The sequence below is a fragment of the Trachypithecus francoisi genome, unplaced genomic scaffold (assembly GCF_009764315.1).
Source record: "Trachypithecus francoisi isolate TF-2019V2 unplaced genomic scaffold, Tfra_2.0 Lachesis_group19, whole genome shotgun sequence".
Lineage (NCBI taxonomy): Eukaryota > Metazoa > Chordata > Mammalia > Primates > Cercopithecidae > Trachypithecus > Trachypithecus francoisi.
The window spans coordinates 8409517-8427827 of NW_022681464.1; the positions used below are offsets into that span (position 1 = coordinate 8409517).

Here is an 18311-nt window from a genome sequence, read left to right on the forward strand (position 1 = left end):
CCATTTTGAAAGCAAGCCCCCATAAAGCCTAAAGTCGAATAAAGTAAGAAAACTTTCATGTAGCAATGGCTGTGTATTTTTTAAATAACATGACCCATTCAGAGGCAGGATGTGCAACCTGCTTTCCATTCACCAATATTAAGACAAGCTTTAATTTAGTGTCACTTGTTAAAATTGGTGCATTATAATTTACACACACTAGTTTTAAGTTGTTTTTGACTGCCTACATTTGGCGGTTTTTATCTTGGAGTTGGCTATTGGTAATATTAAAGTTCAAATTATCATATACATGTATTTAACACAAAATAGCACATTTAGACAGATATCAAACTTTACTCCAGACCCTGAACTTCATTTATCTATTAGATAAACATCAATCTTAGTCTACTTCTGCTGAACTCTATTTGGGTACAAATTCTTGTGGAAAAAATTTAAATTTTGTAAATATGCTATAAAAGATGGAACATGTGCAATAGCTTTTCAAGAGGTAACAATGATTCGTACAAAATTATGGGAAATTTGATGTTTAAAATAGTTTCTATAAATTGAATGAGAAAATCCAAATTTCAGTCTGAAATTTACTTTTAGGAACTTTAATTTCCTACACCGCATTTAACAGCTAGCATTCATAATTTTTTAAAAAGTTTTCAGTTAACACTTCAACAACCATGCATACCCATACCCGTAAGCAATCTATTAATAAATATATTTGAACAAACTAATCCCTTCACAGAGTTGTATTCTCTTCATTTTATGTATGTTAATAGTCTCTATATATTTGTTAAAAACTGAATTTCTCTCTTTCATCTTCCTCTGATTTGGATGGAATTTGACAACAAATTCCTGGCTTTAAGAGGGGTTTGTTTTCCGCATGCTTATTGAGTCTAGTAAACCCTAACAAGCCATCGGAACCTCAAGAATGATAGCCAAGCAGATAAAAACCATGGAATCTACTGTTGTTTGATATTAAGATGGAAATATAAATGCTAAAAGGAAGTAAGTAAAAGTGCAGTCAGGATCGGCGTTCACATAATTCCTCAGTGCCTGGAGCTCAGGGCAGTGCAGTCAATAGTTATATTGGTAATAACACCTAGTGATACTATTGATATATTGCTAGTCCCTACCTCACAATAATTAATTTGATACAGATTCCCAGAGAAACTTGTTCCGCATTGATTTTTCTATATCACAGTTTCATTCTCACATTATTCTGGGAAGTATGTAGTAGGAGGTTATACAATCTTATTATCCTGTATTGAATGGGAGACAGGTGAAACATGGAAGGGATAAAAATATATTATCAAAATAAGCAAATTTCAGGTGAAGGCTATATTTTGTTAACTTTACCTTGAAATCTTGGGTCACAAGAACTTCATCCTTATGGGGTTTTTGGCTTAGCGTGTGGAAATGTTTTAAACACCAAGAAGTGTTTAAAGGGTTTGGATTGTTGTGGGACTTAACTTGGTGCACCTTCAGCTGCCATTGCTTTCAGAAAATATTAGCTTATGGTCTTCAGATTGAAATACACATTTGGGAAAATCCCAGACTGGGGGCCCAAGTGACCTATGTTTTGGTATTAATGTATTTACTTGTGGTCAGATTCTGAGAATCCATTTATCCATTTATTTGGCAAAGTGTCAGAAATTCAGACGAGCCAAAGAGATTATGAGCGCTTGTGATTAGCTGCTTTGGAGTGGTAGCAGCCAAATGTTTTATCCAGTATTCTTTTTTTTTTGAGACGGAATCTTGCTCTGCCACCCAGGCTGGAGTGCAGTGGCCAGATCTCAGCTCACTGCAAGCTCCGCCTCCCGGATTTACGCCATTCTCCTGCCTCAGCCTCCTGAGTAGCTGGGACTACAGGCGCCCGCCTCGTCGCCCGGCTAGTTTTTTGTATTTTTAAGTAGAGACAGGGTTTCACCGTATTAGCCAGGATGGTCTCGATCTCCTGACCTCGTGATCCGCCCGTCTCGGCCTCCCAAAGTGCTGGGATTACAGGCTTGAGCCGCCGCGCCCGGCCTTATCCAGTATTCTTTACTCATTAATGAAGATATTTTCCCCCATGTAACAGCCGTTATCTACATGATAGCATTCATTTGTTTATTTACTTATTTACTCCACAAATATCTTTGAATGCCTACTGTGTGCTAAGTACTTTCCTAGACTCTGGGAATTCAGAAATAGAAATCAACACCAGTCCCTGCTCTCACATTGCTTCCAATCAAGAGGAGGAGACAGATTACCTAAGAAGGCAGTATGAGTACTATGATAGTAGTCTACACACAAAAAAATTTGATAAGATTTATATAACCCTATGTCCCTTTAGCCAATGTTTAATTCAACCATTATTATTGGAAAATATCAATATTTTATTTCTATGCTTATATAGCTATAACAAAAAAAAATGAAATATCTTTTCAAACTGCCTGATAAGTCAGTATGCAATTTTTGATTTTTATAGGAATTTTTCACTCCCGTGGCAACCATAAATATTGTTAATCAGAAAATCTCTATGACCTTTCTCTGAACAAAGATATAGACCTATATTTAATTGATCCCTTAAAAAAATTCAGTTTAGCAACAATACTTTGTTTTTAGTTTTTTTTTTTGATCTTTTAGTTCATCATTTTAATTAAGTTTAACCTTTCTTTAATCTTTCAGCCTTATCGGTAACTATTACTTTTCAGCAATTTCAAAGAGATTACATTTTTAAACGATTTTTAAAAAATCTCCCTGTTAATGGTCACTAACCTTACATACAGCAGATATAATTCTGTATGTTTAGAGGGACCAAACATGAAGTTCTTAAGCAGCCAAAATTACCCAAAAGCCAGGAGAACTTTTATCTCTAGATTCTTTAAAATTAGACCCAAGTCAGATAGATAAGGGGAATGGTAGTTTGGTCAAAATATTACCTACTCAAAAATATAAATGACAGTATTTCCATTTGCAATCCCAGAGTAAGGTTTTGCATATCCGTTTTGAATAACTTTAGTGAAGTTAAGTGATTTGAAATTGAATGCAGTGAGGTAAGCTGGTAAGACAGCTCAAAGCTATTGCAGGTCAAGGAAATCAGGTAAAGTGGAGTCATCCCCACTTTTCAATCCCCTTCACTGGAGAAACGCCGGTGCCATTGCAGTGCGAGTGCGACTGCATCTTTTTATATGTATAGAAGTTTTAAAATCAATTTGATTTTCACTGGTATGATTCTCTAGTGTACTTAATATGCTATGGACAGATTTCTGAGAATAGTAAGAAGCAATTACATTTCTCATGAATATATAGCGGATGAAGCACTCTGATTCATTATTCCATTCTATTTTCAAACATGCTTATGATTTTTTTAAAAAAAGGAAAAAAGAAAAATTCTTTAAAGTATGGACTAGTAGATCTGAGTTTTAATTATCTCACTAGGTGACATTAGGTAAACCCTTAAACTATTTTGTGCCTCAGTTAATCTACCTATAAAATTTGATAAAACCTCCCACCTCTAGTTTTAACTAGCAACATTTAGTTATGTACAATGTATTTTGAAGTCTTTCAATACATGGATTCGAAATTAAATAATTTCCTTATTTCAGATATTTGTTTATTTTTATTTATGAAAGTTTCCTTCTTACTAATGATTGTTAAAAATGCAGAACTCAAGGAGATGGAGAAGGGCAATGAAAAAAATGTCCACGAAAAAAATTAAACAGCATTAACTCACAACACCAGTTCTAAAACTCAAGACCTTTCTAAATGAACTCGAGATGCACTAATCAAAGATATTTAATTTACTGATTCCAGATGCAACGTGTATGCACCTTGCAATAAATTTTGATCATGAATTGTAAGGTTTGCCATAACTCTTAGTTTACTATAATCCCACTGGTATTAGTTAATCTTGCACTTGCTGCTTTTTATTTTTTCACTAATGGAGTTAATATTTTAGTTAGTTCATTCTGTAGCATATGCTCTCCAGTGGTATTGATTTTTTTTTCTTTTCTGTTCTGTGACCTCACTGAAGTGCCAAACGTCACAGGGGAAGTCATTCAGTGTAGAATTTAACAGCAAGAAATTAGAAGTCTGTATCCCACTGATAGAGGAGAAAATTATTTAACCTTGCTTTTTATACAATTGATTCTTTAATGCCTTAATGCAAAGTGTTTTTAAAAACCTCTCTATGCCATATGTTGTGCTATATTTTGGTTATTCTTAAATGTACTATTACACTAACTGTAGATTAATTTTGACCCTATCCAAATTATACCTCTAAGATAGAGTGTCAGAGATAGAGAAAATAAAAAATCCAGAAAATCTCACTGAGAAGCAGATTATAAGACTAAGATCAATTTTAAAATTCAGAGTTTATTTGGGAGTTAAACATGCATACATGTAGCTTCTGTTCAACAGTGGCCAGGCCCTGTGCCTGCTGTTGAGCAGCAGGAGGACAGAGCCTCAGCCCAGGCTGAAACGGCAAGAAGGTGCATTGGGAGCAGCATGCGAAGATTGTTTGCAGCTTTGCATGCAGGAGATGCCTTCTCTTCTAGGGTGTGCTCCCCTGCAGCAGAACACAGACACTGCTAGCACATGAGTCTGCACAAACTATGGAAACATCTGGACTCTTGACCGAAATTATACCTTTCTTCATCCAGATGTTAGAGTGCATGTGTATCTCATGTACAGACACAGCCTTAAACCAAAATAATTTTATTTACTAAATTGGCCGGGTGCAGTAGCTCATGCCTGTAATCCCTGCACTTTGGGAGGCCGAGGCAGGTGGATTGCCTGAAGTCAGGAGTTCAAGACAAGCCTGCCCAACATGGTAAAACCCTGTCTCTACTAAAAATACAAAAATTAGCCGGGTGTGGTGGTGGCCTCGTGTAATCCCAGCTACTCGGGAGGCTGACACAGGAGACTCACTTGAATCCGGGAGACAAAGGTTACAGTGAGCCAAGACTGCACCACTGCACTCCAGCCTGGGTGACAAAGTGAGACTCCCTCTCAAAAAAAAAAAAAAGAAAAAAGAAAGAAAGAAAAAGAAAAAAAAATTTACTAAATTTACCTGTGAGTGTTCAATTAAATAACACACTTTCTTTCTTTTTTTCTGCAGACTTCCTCTGTGGACAGACATTTTCCTTCTATTTAAAAAAAAAAAAATTCTCCAAATATTTTTCATCAAGTGTCAACAATAGTTCTGGAAGGACATAGAGGCCGTTTCAGTGATAAGCAACCGCTTAGTCCCTGGGGCTGCTGGCTGGGGCCATGCTTCTAAGCACTGGTTACTGGCTCAAGGGAGAATTTAAAAGGGAGACAGCCAAGACAAGGAGTAGGAAACCAAGTAGGGATGAAAAGACTCGGGGCAGCCTGGTGCAGTGGCTCATGCTTATAATCCCAGCACTTTGGAAGAATGAGGCAGGAGGATTCCCTGAGCCCAGGAGTTCGAGACCAGACTGGGCAACATAGGGAGACCTACAAAAAATTTTTAAAAATTAATCTGGCATAGTGGCACAGGTACTCTGGAGGCTGAGGTGGGAGGATCACGTGAGCCAGAAGGACAGGCTGCAGTAAGCCATGTTCATACCACTGCGCTCCAGCCTGGGCAACAGAGCAAGACCCTGTCTCAAAAAAGAAAGAAAGAAAATAGTGGGGAGGTGAAAGAATGTATTTCCATAGAAGGCGTGGGTGAATGCCATGTTTTTTACTCTTTATTCAAATGGCAAAAGTTTCATATTGTACCCCATATACATGGTACACTCTATATGTGTGCAGGACACAATATTTAAATGCTCTTACTTATTGAATTCAGAGTTCAGCTTGAGAAGAGTGATAACTGTTTAATCAGCTTCTCCTCTCTCATGTCCACCAACAGAACAGGTCACCTGACCATTCATTTGGCTCTTATAGTTAAATGAGCTCTAAAAATGTACAATATTTTTGCTGTTGGAGACCACAGCAGACATATATGTTTATTAATATTTTCAGGTCATAGTTAAAATTTAGTGCTGTAGTTTTGTTTGTTCCTTAAAGAAATTTTCAAAATGTCAGATGAGAACAAAACTTATTTTCTATTGGAGCATCACGAATTTCCCCAGAAAACTGAATATATATTTAACCTAATTTAGTCAGAATATGCAAATGGATTAAATGTGCTTTTCACATATAGGAACAAGTTAGTGCTTTAAAACCCTTCATGACAACTAAGGATTTAGAATAGCGTTAGTTGGTATTTCTCTTACAAAGAAGAATGGATTAAAAAGTACAACAAGTATTCGTGGAATATATTTGTACCCCTTCCTAAGGTAGTAGCGATGGGGATTACCTGTAGGGTAGGATCTCTCTGCCCTCAGAAAGTATATTTTCTAGCTGAGGAAGACCAGCCTAGGAAGACTTCTAGGAAGACCTAGAACCTCAGGTACAAAGGGGCAAAATAAAGGCAATAAGCACTTAGAAGTTCAGCCAAGGAAGGGATGAATTAGTAAGATTTGCAGAAGTTGAAAAAGCCTTATGGAAGAAAAAAGTCTTAGGCTGGAAGGTTGATATTAAAAAAAAAAAAAAAGAAATACCATCAACTGGATGGCTTAAACAGCATCTGTTTTTCTCAGTTCTGGATGCTGGGAAGTCCAAGATCAAGGCACTGGCAGATTCAGTGATTGGTGAGGGAGCTCTCTTTCTGGTTCATAAATGGCTGTTTTCTTGCTGTGTCCTCACATGGTGGAAAAGTAGGAAGGGAGGTCTCTGGGGTTGCTTTTATAAGGGCATTAATCCCATTCATAAGTGCTCTGCCCTCATGACCTCCCAAAGCCCCCTCCCCCCCCAATACCATCACCTTGGGGGTTAGGATTTAAATGTGTGAATTTGGGGATAAGGGGGACACAGGCATTCAATCCTTAACAAGAGAAGACTTGGATGGCATTCTGATTTTGGTTGCACAAGGAAGAGAGGAGAGGGCACCTTAGGATGGAGAAATGACGTAAGGCAGATGTAAGCAGCAGATGTGAAAAATAAATGCCTGTTAGGCAATAAAGACAGGATGGGCCAGGTACAGTGGCTCAGACCTGTAATCCCAGCATTTTGGGAGGGCGAGATGGATGGATTACATGAGCTCAGGGGTTCAAGACCAGCCTGGGCAACATGGCGAAACCCCGTCTCTACAAAAAAATACAGGAAAAAAGTAGCCAGACATGATGGTGTGCACCTGTAGTCCCAGATACCTGGGAGGCTGAGGTGAGAGGATCACCTGAGCCCAGGAGGTCGAGACTGCAGTGAGCCCAAGCCTGAATTGTGTGAGTGCACTCCAGCCTGGGTGGCAGAGCAAGACCTTGTCTCAAAAAAAAAAAAAAAAAAAGGAGACAGGATGGCTCAGCAGCTCAGCAGGTTGAACAAGAAGATTATGGGAGAACCTAGAGACTTTGGGGGGAGAACTTTAGAGTGGAGTCTTTGATGGAGACCATAGGGAGCCATTGCAGGTTCTTGAGCAGAGGCCTGCCATGGTATTTAACAGAAAGTAATTATTCTAGTGCCTTGAAAGCTAGTGCTATTGAATCTGTTGGCTGTTTTTTGTTGTTGTTGCTGTTTTTTTTTTTTTTTTTGCTTGTTTGTATTGTTCATATACTCCATATCCTCTTCATTTGCTATTTACTGCTCATATCTGCTTCAGCATTTTACTTCTCACACCCACCTTTCTCGTACTTCCAGTTTCTAATAACATGTGAGGGCAGAACCAAGAGTGGGTTGGAACGTTCACCTGGAACATGGAACCACTGCTGTTGGAGGACCTTGGAGAGACCAGGAAAGCAGGCTCCTGACATTCCAGGCTCTCTGGTCTCCAGCTGCGCTCAGCAGTGATGTAGTTTCCCTGATATGGTATGATGCTGCCCTCACCCTCCTGGGTGAGCAGGATTCTCAGAAACCATGCAGGTCACAATGAACTGGTCCTGCAAATGTGCACTTGGAAAGTCCTCGTGTAGACACCTTCCTAAGCAGCAGCTTTTTCTTTTCTTCTTTTTTATATTTAAGGCAGGGTCTCACTCTATCACCCAGGCTGGAATGCCGTGGCCAGTGGTGCAGTCATGACTCACCTCAGTCTTGACCTGCAGGGCTCAAGTGATCTTCCCACTCAGAGTAACCGGAATTATAGGACTGCATGACTATGCCCAGCTAATTTCTGTGTTTTTTATAGAGACAGAGTTTCGCCATGTTGTGCAGGCTGGTCTCAAACTCCTGGGTTCAAGCACTCTCCCTCGGCCTCCCAGAGTGCTGGGATTACAGGTGTGAGCCATGGCCCCGGGCCTTTAGCAGCAGCTTTTAGTCACTTCCATCCACAGAAGACATTTTATGCCCTAGTTACCCATTACTCTCCAACTTCAAACTAGTTTTTTTCTATAGTCTTAGACATGTTTGAGGCCAGGCTTCCAAGAAACATGCTTCTTCCATGTATAATTTTCTCTCCTACAACTCTACACTGTTAGAATCGCTATGCTTCCCCCGACCACCACCTCTCCCTCCCCTTTTTTTTTTCTGAGATGGAGTCTTGCTCTGTCACCCAAGCTAGAATGCAGTGGCGTGATCTCAGTTCACTGCAATCTCTGCCTCCTGGGTTCAACAGATTCTCCTGTCTCAGCCTCCCAAGTAGCTGAGAATACGGGCACCCACCACCATGCCCGGCTAGTGTTTGTATTTTTAGTAGAGAAGGGGTTTCACCATGTTGGCCAGGCTGGTCTTGACTCCTGACATTAGGTGATCCACCCGCCTCAGCCTCCCAAAGTGCTGGGATTATAGACATGAGCCACCACATCCAGCTCACCAACCCCATTTTTAAAAGAGGAATCCAGTGCTCACTTTGGCAGCACATATACTAAAATTGGAACAATACAGAGAACATTAGTATGGCCCCTCTGCAAGGATGACAACAAATTTCTGAAGCAGTCCATATTTAAAAACAAAAGGGGTGAGGGGAATATAGGGGATAAAAAAGTAAGCACTTTAATTTAGTGATGTTTCCAAACCCATTCATTAATTCTGAGAAAGTAAAATGTAGCCAACCTGATGGAATTTTTATAAAAATTGGGAGCTCACTGTCAACTAAATCACATTTATTTAATCTAGTATTAGACTGCCTTTTTTTTTTTTAACCAGATGGAAACCATTAGCAGCAATAGAACAAATCTATCCAGGCTCCCAGAGGTCATTTTTAATCACCATTAACAATCTGGTTTTCACAGATTAGTAATATGCAAAAGGCAACAGTCCAGTAAAAGATATACAAAAGGCAGCAGAAGCTTCTGTGCTTCTTATTTACCTAACATTTAGCCATTTTAAAAACCCTTTGTAAGTGAGGCATTTGAATCCTCTAAGCTCAAAATTGGCAGATTTTACCCGGAAGATGCAGCAAAATATCTGTTTGAGATAGATGCCGATGCAAAGTGTTAATAAAACCTCTACAAAGCTGATGAAAAGACAAGCTTTTTATTAACATCATCAGTAGATTTGCCTGTGGTTAATATAGTCTCCATTTACTAGCTGCTTGTTTAGTGGTTTCATACCAATGTAAAGCTACTAATTATGAAATAGGAAAGAAATGCATTTTACATATCACATTTTAATTTTTAAATTCAACTATCTAACTGAAACATAATATAAGATAAACAGTCCACAAAATATACTAAAGAGTCAAAAGGAATCTGGTCTATAATTTGATAAGACTATGGTTTCTAGAATTGCCTATTCAGGAATAAAGATCTCATTTAAATCATGCTTTGAGTGGTTGAGAAAGTTGTAGAATAGTAGTGTCATTATGCCCTGCAGATAAACACAGAGATACATGCATGCCTCTTTCTTCTCTTGTTCAGATTCAATATTGTATGCCAGTATTTTTGAAATACACCTTTAAGTGGTTAACTGAGACTGCACATAATATGCATGTATCTTCATTTCAAAATACTGTTTCTCTTGGTTTACACATTAATGATTTGTTATCAACCTTCATGTAACTCTTGTTTTAGATAATAGTGTTTTTCTAGGAATTGCATTGAGGTCTATATTTAAAATGCTTCACAGATATTTCCTCTCTATTTTCTCTTTATATGGAGAAGAAAGCCAAGGTATCAAGGTTCAAGAGTACATCTGAACCTATAGAGAGGTCATGTCCAAGATGAGAATGAGGATGTAGGAATCTAATCTGGATATTAGAGAAGATGCTTACTACTCAGGAACTTAGGGATGCCAAGGATATTATTAGGCTCCTTCCCCTAATGATGCATATGTTCTGGAATATTTGCATATATTTTCACAGATGTATTTACCTACACACACACGCACATGCACAAACACACACAAACATACTCCCCACAGTCATCAAGTAAAATGCACTTGAATTGCCGCTGATAATATCATGTTGAAAATTTTCCTGTCTGTCCATGATACTGTTATAGTTCACCACTTCAGGGAGAAATTCTGTTTCCCTCTTTGCAGAAATTTTTACCTCGGCAAAGAAATCTCCCTGTACTTCTACAAGTGCCCAGGGCCATTACATTCTGTTTTTTGCTGAGGGAACTAAATAGTAAGGAGATCTTTGATGAATTCTGGCCCATGCTGTAATTTAGAATTTACAACCTCCTGGGGTCCTTTTCAGAAACAACTACAAACCCTTTATTGAGTGCTTATTGTATGTTCAGCACTGTGCTAAGCAATGGCCATACCTAGCCCCTGCCCCCAAGTAACACATGGCCCACTGAGTGAGGAAGGGGAGTAAGGAGACAGCACCGTGCTTGAGGCCTGTGCAAGGAACTCTGGGGACAGAGAGGAGGGATGGGGGGAAAGGGAGGGGGATCCATGAAGCCTCAGAGCCCCTTTGTTTGTTCTACCAAATCTCTTCAGACAGAAATGAAAAGCTTGATTAAATTATGTGAGTATTGAGGATAGCAGGTTGAAGTTTTTAAAAATTCTGATTGCCTGAATGATTGGATTCTGGTTTATTTAGACTGGATGTGTAGACTCAATTCATCACTGTGGATACAGACATTTTCTTAACTTGCCATCCTAGTTAGCACGTAAGCTAAATAGGAATAATGATCTAACCTTTATTCACAATATAGTTTTCTTTGGTCAAGGAAGAGCAGTGAAGAGATACCAGCAAGCAAGTAACTGTTCACAAACTAATATAAGTTAACTTATTTTGTCTAAGTTGATTTTTAATTTTTTTTACTTTTTATTTTATTTATTTATTTTTTAATTTTGAGACAGGGTCACCCAGGCTGGAGTGCAGTAGTGCAATCACAGCTCACTACAGCCTCAGTCTCCTGAGCTCAAGTGATCCTCCCACCTCAGCCTCCCACGTTGCTGGAACTACAGGCACACACTACCACATTCAGCTAATTTTTCTATTTTTGTAGGGACAAGGTTTTGCCGTGTTACCCAGGTTGGTCTTGAACTCCTGGCCTCAAGCAATCCTCCCGCCTCAGCCTCCCAATTATAGACATGAGCCACTGCACCTAGCCTTAAGTTGATTTTTTTTTTTTTTTTTTGAGACAGAGTTTCACTCTTGTTGCCCAGGCTGGAGTGCAATGGCACAATCTCAACTCACCGCAACCTCCACCTCCCAGGTTCAAGCGATTCTTCTGCCTCAGCCTCTTGAGTAGCTGGGATTACAGGCATGCACCACCACGCCCGGCTAATTTTGTATGTTAGTAGAGATGGGGTTTCTCCATGTTGGTCAGGCTGGTCTTGAACTCCTGACCTCAGGTAATCTGCCCACCTCGGCCTCCCAAAGTGCTGGGATTACAGGTGTGAGCCATCGCGCCCCGCCCAAGTTGTTTTTTAAAAAAAAAAAAAAAAAAAAAAACAAACAAACTATCAGTTATTAGGAAACCCCTCCAGGTTTATCAATCACAGCTCAAAGCCTCCTCCTACTTCTTTTTCAGTGTCCCAAATTTTGATGGCCCAAGAAGGCTGGACCCCTGCCTCTAGTCTTGAGAACCTTTCTATTCAAATCAAGCTTCCTCCCTTCAAGGACAAGTGGGACTCCAATCAGATTTCTACCAGAAATCTTGACTATCCAGACTCCCCTTTTGCCCATTCTAGAAATTTCCTTCCTTGTAAAGGATAGATAGCAGTAGGGGGCTGGAGAGGGAATAACTTCAAGAATCTGCTTTTCTGGAGCTGCCATCACAGGCCGGGCAGGCTCTGCTTTCCTTTTCTGCACCTCCCCTCCATGTTTCAGAAGGATTGTATGTGAGTAAATGAGGACAACATTTGGTTATGAGGACTTCCAATTTCAGGTTATATTAAATAAACTGTTTTGCAGATACTAAAAGAAAATGTAAAGGAAAACTTGCAGAACTAGCCTACACAAAACTAAATATTTTTTCTCCTTTTTTAAAAGGTGAACACACACAAGAAACTAATTCACCTCATTCACTCAAAAAGGATGTAGAAAATATGGGGAAAGGTAAATGAAAGTTTCAATTCTGTAGAACTTCTCTTAGCTTTAAACGACTGTGGAGATAATAGGAGGATATTTTTGTCCTACACCATATTTTTAGCTTGACAAGCAACATATGAATAATATATGGACCATTGGATGGATATAATTGAGATTAATGCATACGTATCAATCAATACATGACACTGTAATATAATACTTTAAAATAATATATTACATTGATTTATATTCATGGATTTCTGCACAAAATCTATCCTATGTCTATGCAACACTTTTTAAACTGGTAAATATTTTGTCTTATAATAATAAATTGCCATATGTAACAGTTCTCTGGAGAGTTATTTGTAAAGATTAGTAAAATGACTCTTCTTTTTTTTATTAGAAGAACTTCAGAAGGTTTTATTTGAACAAATAGATTTACGGAGACGACTGGAACAAGAATTCCAGGTGTTAAAAGGAAACACGTCTTTCCCAGTATTCAGTAAGAAATCACTTTTATTTCATTGTATCTATGATAATTGATTACGTTTCTATTATTAGGCTTAAGAATGTAATTCTAAGTGTTAAGTGATTTTGCAAAACACACACAGTCTTCCCATGGTCTGCCTAAATATTCATAAATTTTAGTTTTATTTAGGCTTTGAATTGACTCACAGATAGAATTTCTTACAAGAACCTTTTGGTATTTATGTATGGATATATGTGTATCTGTATGTGTATGTTGTGTATATTTTAAAATGTGTGTAAATATATAATTAAATATATAAATATATTTAAATATTTAGATAGATTTAGATTATAGATTTTAAAACAAAAGAACTACTCAGGTATTTACATCCTCTAAAGTAGGGGAAACAAGAAAAAGTTAACTTTCATTCTCAGATTGTTCTGGATAGCTTCCTGATGCTTGAGATATGTATAAATATGAAAATCTAAACTTTAACAGTTCAGTGTACACAAATCTATTTTATTAAATGAAATTGGTATAATTGTAGTACTTTTAGATTCCCCATCCATATTTAATGTTAAAATTCCATTCTGAATTTAGAGGCAGGAGATATTGTAGCCTAAAAACTGTTGGTTCTACTCCTAGAGTCTTGGAATTTTCTAAAACTTTATGGTAGGTGTCCAGAGTTTTAAAATTCACCTGACCTGGTCTGGGTCACATCTGGACAAATACATCACAGTAGTGTTTTTCAAGCTTTCTGGAGTTTGATTTAGTCATCTTCCCCTCTCCAGAGAAAGGACAGTGGGAAAATAGTATACAAACTTTTTTTTTTTCTTTTTGAGATGGAGTCTCGCTCTGTCACCCAGGCTGGAGTGCAGTGGCACAATCTTGGCTCACTGCAACCTCTGCTGCCTGGGTTCAAGCAATTCTCCTGTCTCAGCCTCCCAAGTAGCTGGGACTACAGGCACACACCACTGCACCTGTCTAATTTTTGTATTTTCAGTAGAGGTAGGGTTTCACCATATTGGTCAGGCTAGTGTCGAACTCCTGACCTCAGATGATCTGCCTGCCTTAGCCTCCCAAAGTGCTGGAATTACAGGCATAAGCCACTGTGCCTGGCCTGCAAACTTATTTTTCTAATTATATATATTTAAAATTAATTTTTTCCAGGGCACTGTTTTAGAATGTCAGCATGCTTCTTATTAACCCAGAAATCACAAAACTCAAGTTGGCAATTCCTGTGCCAGATGATTCCTGTATCAGCACCTGGAAGATTTTTAAATAATTGTGATAATTCCAATAATGTCAGCCTGAAGGTTTTCATTCATTAGGGCTTCCTAAATGTAATCATTGGCACAACTGAATGACATGCTTAGGTAGCATTTTTGAATAGCACCAGGTTCCTGCTAACATGTCAAACTGAATTTGACCAGAACATTTAAAAGTGAGGATTCAAAATGTAGAGGTAACTGCATGATGGAAGAGAACTCTGACCACAAGGAATGGGAGGGTCTGCAAAGTGTGTCCTCTCTGCATACTCCAAAGGAGGTTGGAGCTCATGGTACTTCAGTTATTTTGAATTCAGAGAATGCCTGCAGGGCTTTAGAATGTGATTGAAAGGAGGAGAATGGCCAATAGCTTTTGATAGCATAATTAGGAATATTGTGATACTTACAGCTTTGAGAAAAGGAGAAACGTTTAAAGTATCTTTGAAACCATAAGAAACAGGTGCTTTGAAAGGATCTAGGATTCTCTAACTTTTGAAACTGTATCTTAAGAAATACTGCACAGTTCTTTGCCCCAATGAGAGGCATTGAATGATATGTTTTTCCAATAGCTGATGTTTATCTAACTGTTGAGTTTGCAGGTCCCTGCTTTTAGATCTAGCAGAGTGGGTCCAAGTCCCACTGAATCCCTAACATGCCCTTCTAACTCCCTATGAAACCTCTGTAGTCATAATTCATCCCATTAATAAAAATTAATTCATATTCATTCTAAGGAATTAAGTAATCCATAATAATTTATATTTTTCTTAGTAACTGCTCTGTAATACAACATGTTTCCGTTAAACAAAATGTTAGAATGTGAGGTACTGGCCAGTGTCAATTCAGACCTCTCATTCATCATTTTGATGTGCATTAATATGTATCTTCTGTGATTGCCACATATATGAAATACTTCAATTAAACAGTAACAAAAAAATTTCCTCTTTCTTATCTGTAACATACTCCACTGACCAAGGAAGTGGCATGTGTGTGCCCAAGTTTAAATAATGCGTGGTTTAGATACACCACAAAGAGGCAGTCAATTTCACACGGATGAAAATAGCAAATGCACATTATGTGCTTGTTAACTAAATGTGAGGGGCCGTGAGGCTAGGAGACAGATTTAGATTTCACTCAGATGAAAAGGGGAAAACCGAGCTTTGCGAAACCTCTCGGAAAGAAGCATAGGGGAATTCTCACGAGAGTTGTGCAAAGCTTTTTACTAGGAGGTGAACAGATGCTCACAGTCACCACACTTAAACTCCAGTTCACAGAGAGCACTGTGGACCTAAGCTAGGAGCTGTAGCATGTGAGAATTCAGAATCTAGGCTCAAAACTTGGCCAGACCTGAGTTCATTTTCAGGCTCTGCTACTTGCTGGTTGTATGACCTTGGAAACTGTAAAATGGGGCAGATAATTCCTGTTGCGTAGAAGAATGAGAGGACTAAATGAGATATCTATGCGAAGTGCTGTGCACATGCTGGGCACAGGATAAGTGCAATTATGATGGTGATTATGAAACAGAAAGATGAAAAGGAGAGGAACAGCACTGAGCTCTAGAAAAGCATTTCTAAACTTGGGTCCAAATATTTGGCTTCTGGCTAGGCACAGTGGCTCACACCTGTAATCCCAGCAGTTTGGGAGGCTGAGGCAGGCAGATCACTTGAGGTCGGGAGTTCGAGACCAGCCTGGCCAACATGGTGAAACCCCATCTGTACCAGAAATATAAAAAATTAACCAGGTGTGGTGGTATGCTCCTGTAATCCCAGCTAGCCAGGAGGCTGAGCAGGAAAATCACTTGAACCCGGGAGGCAGAGGTTGCAGGGAGCCGAGATCATGCCACTGCACTCCAGCCCGGATAACACAGCGAGACTCAGTCTCAAAAAAAAAAAAAAAAAAAAAATTGGCTTATTGCCATGGTTCTGAGGTTTAATGAGGACCACAGGAATGATCCTAAGCATGGAGAGGGTACAGATACAGATAACAGAAAGGAGGGGCAGGTAGAGGAGGAGGAGGAGGAAAAGGAGGAAGAAGTGATAGAGGGAAAAAGGAGAAAGAAGAGGAAGAGGCAGAAAAGGAGGAAGAGGGAGGAAGACGGAGATGGAGGAAGAAACAAGTCTCCACACTTGGGGAGCAGCAGTTGGGAGGAGGAAGAGGAACAAGCAAGTCTCTGCACTTGCTGGAACGGAGGCTTCCAGAGCTGCTTTCCACTAATACTTATGCGTAGCCCTGATGGGGAAATCTGGGGAGGAGAAAGCAGATTTCTCCTATAATGGCAGGCATTTGCCATTACAGCAGAGGCAGAGAAGCATGGCAGGTCATAGAGATGGTTCCAGGTGTGGATACTGACTGCTCTACTCACTAGCTGAGTAACCTTGGGCAAGTTCCCTGATCTCTTTTCAACAGTATAGCAATACTGCTACCTACCTCCTGGGGTTGTGGAGAGGATTAAATGAGTGAAAGGCATGAAGTGCTTAGCACAGTGACAAATGCATAGTAATTACTATGAAATGTGGGTTGTTGCTATTATATACAGTTTTAAAGTTTGATGCTGACATTCTTGTAGTGACTGTATAGTAAACTAGCTAATGTAAGAAACCAGAACTTGTAAAGGTTTATTGAGCTGTCATTATAGAGGGTGGAACAGGCAGTGAAACTTGTTTTGATACCAAACAATAAGGTTAATCAACAAACCGAGTAGGACACAACAGAGAGGTAGGAAAGAGGAGAAGCTGGAATTGAGTGGGAGTAGGTGTTTGGGGAAATGGATTAGGAGGGGCTCCACTGTTATCAAGGTTACTTTGAGATGAAAATAGGATAGCTGGTCAAACATGTTTTGTAATGAATATCATGTTCAGTTGTACAGGAGTAACTTATTAAAGGTGACCCCCAATGCCACCATTCCAAACTCCCCCCTCACAACTGGTCTGATCATTTTTGCAGCTGTAAATCCAGAAGTTATTTTTGCCACTGCATCGTTATGTACACCTTGCCCAGCAATTGTATCTCTTCTTCCTCTCTTTTCCTCCAACACTCTATGCCTTCCTTTATTACAGCATTCATCCTTTTACTGTAGTTTTTATTCATTTTGATTTATTCCCACTAGCCATCTTAAAACCTCAGGGCCTAGCCCCGAGCCTGGGACTTGCTAAAGGTGGCAATGAATGGAGAAGGGACCTGCTAAAGGTGGCAATGAATGGAGAAGGCCCTCACCAGCAGGGTGCCCTGTATCCTCACCTCCCTTCTCCACTCCAGCCCTTTCTGCCTGCTGCTCTTAGCCCTGTCTTCCTAAAACTCTAGATTTGGCACCAAGTCTTCACCTCAAGAAACTAGAATGATTTGCCCTGTTTATCATGGTATATCTAAGTTAACTCTTCTCTGACTCTCAAAACCTGCCATAATTGTATGCCCCCCACTCCACCGCCGCAACCTCTCCACACTTATTTCTGCTTCTCCCCAGGCTCAGCCCCAGTTACCTGGCAGACCACTCTCACCCCTCTCCCTCCACCTCTGCACACCGTCTCCCTCTAGTCCAGAGTGCCTCCCCTCATTCAAGTCCTCCTCCTTATCTGGGACACAGCTAAAGTTTTGCCACATCCAAGAAGCCTTTCCACTCTTGCAGCAGGCAGCATTTTCTGAAGTCCTGTTGTGTTCATTTCTAGTACCATGAGTTTTCTGTGTTGACTCCTCTGTTTCATTCTCCTCTCCCCACACTTGCATTGTAAATAGATTCAGGGAAGGGCCACTCAGAATGTTCTTCCGTTGCCACCTGCAGCACCTGGCATATTGTGGGTACGTAACACAGTCTCAATAAATGATTGATAGGAACGTTGGGGTCATACCCAAAGAGATTAAAACTGACAATGGAGGATGAAATTGGATCACTGAAGTCTGTTGTATAAAGGAGAGTATTCAGGGCTCATGAGTAGAATCCTTAGATTTGCAGATCTAGTGACAAATTCATGGCACTTAGAAGAACTGAGTGGAAAGGCCAGTTGGTTATTACAGGAAAGCACAAATGAATGGGGCTTTATGAAAAATGTTAGATTTTATCTAAAATGTCATCATTTTAGATTCTTATAAAAAATTACTCTTCCAAATTACTGTTAAGAGTCCTTGTTATTAAAAACAAACTACATCTCATCTCTCTGAATATGGTTGTCTACGTTTTTCACCT

At 39.4% G+C, this 18311-nt stretch overlaps 1 protein-coding gene and 1 non-coding gene across 2 annotated transcripts in view; both read left to right on the forward strand.

Annotated features, from left to right (window-relative positions):
• SKOR2 (SKI family transcriptional corepressor 2) overlaps nucleotides 1-18311 on the forward strand; it is a 46181-nt gene that overhangs the window by 8654 nt on the left and 19216 nt on the right. The window contains exons 5-6 of the mRNA XM_033177674.1: nucleotides 12362-12427; nucleotides 12804-12902. Of these exons, the coding sequence (XP_033033565.1) occupies nucleotides 12362-12427; nucleotides 12804-12902 (165 nt within the window). The remainder of the gene's footprint in view (nucleotides 1-12361; nucleotides 12428-12803; nucleotides 12903-18311) is intronic.
• On the forward strand, nucleotides 8813-8918 carry LOC117064322. The gene has a single exon (XR_004429384.1). It is a non-coding gene; the product is annotated as a U6 spliceosomal RNA (small nuclear RNA).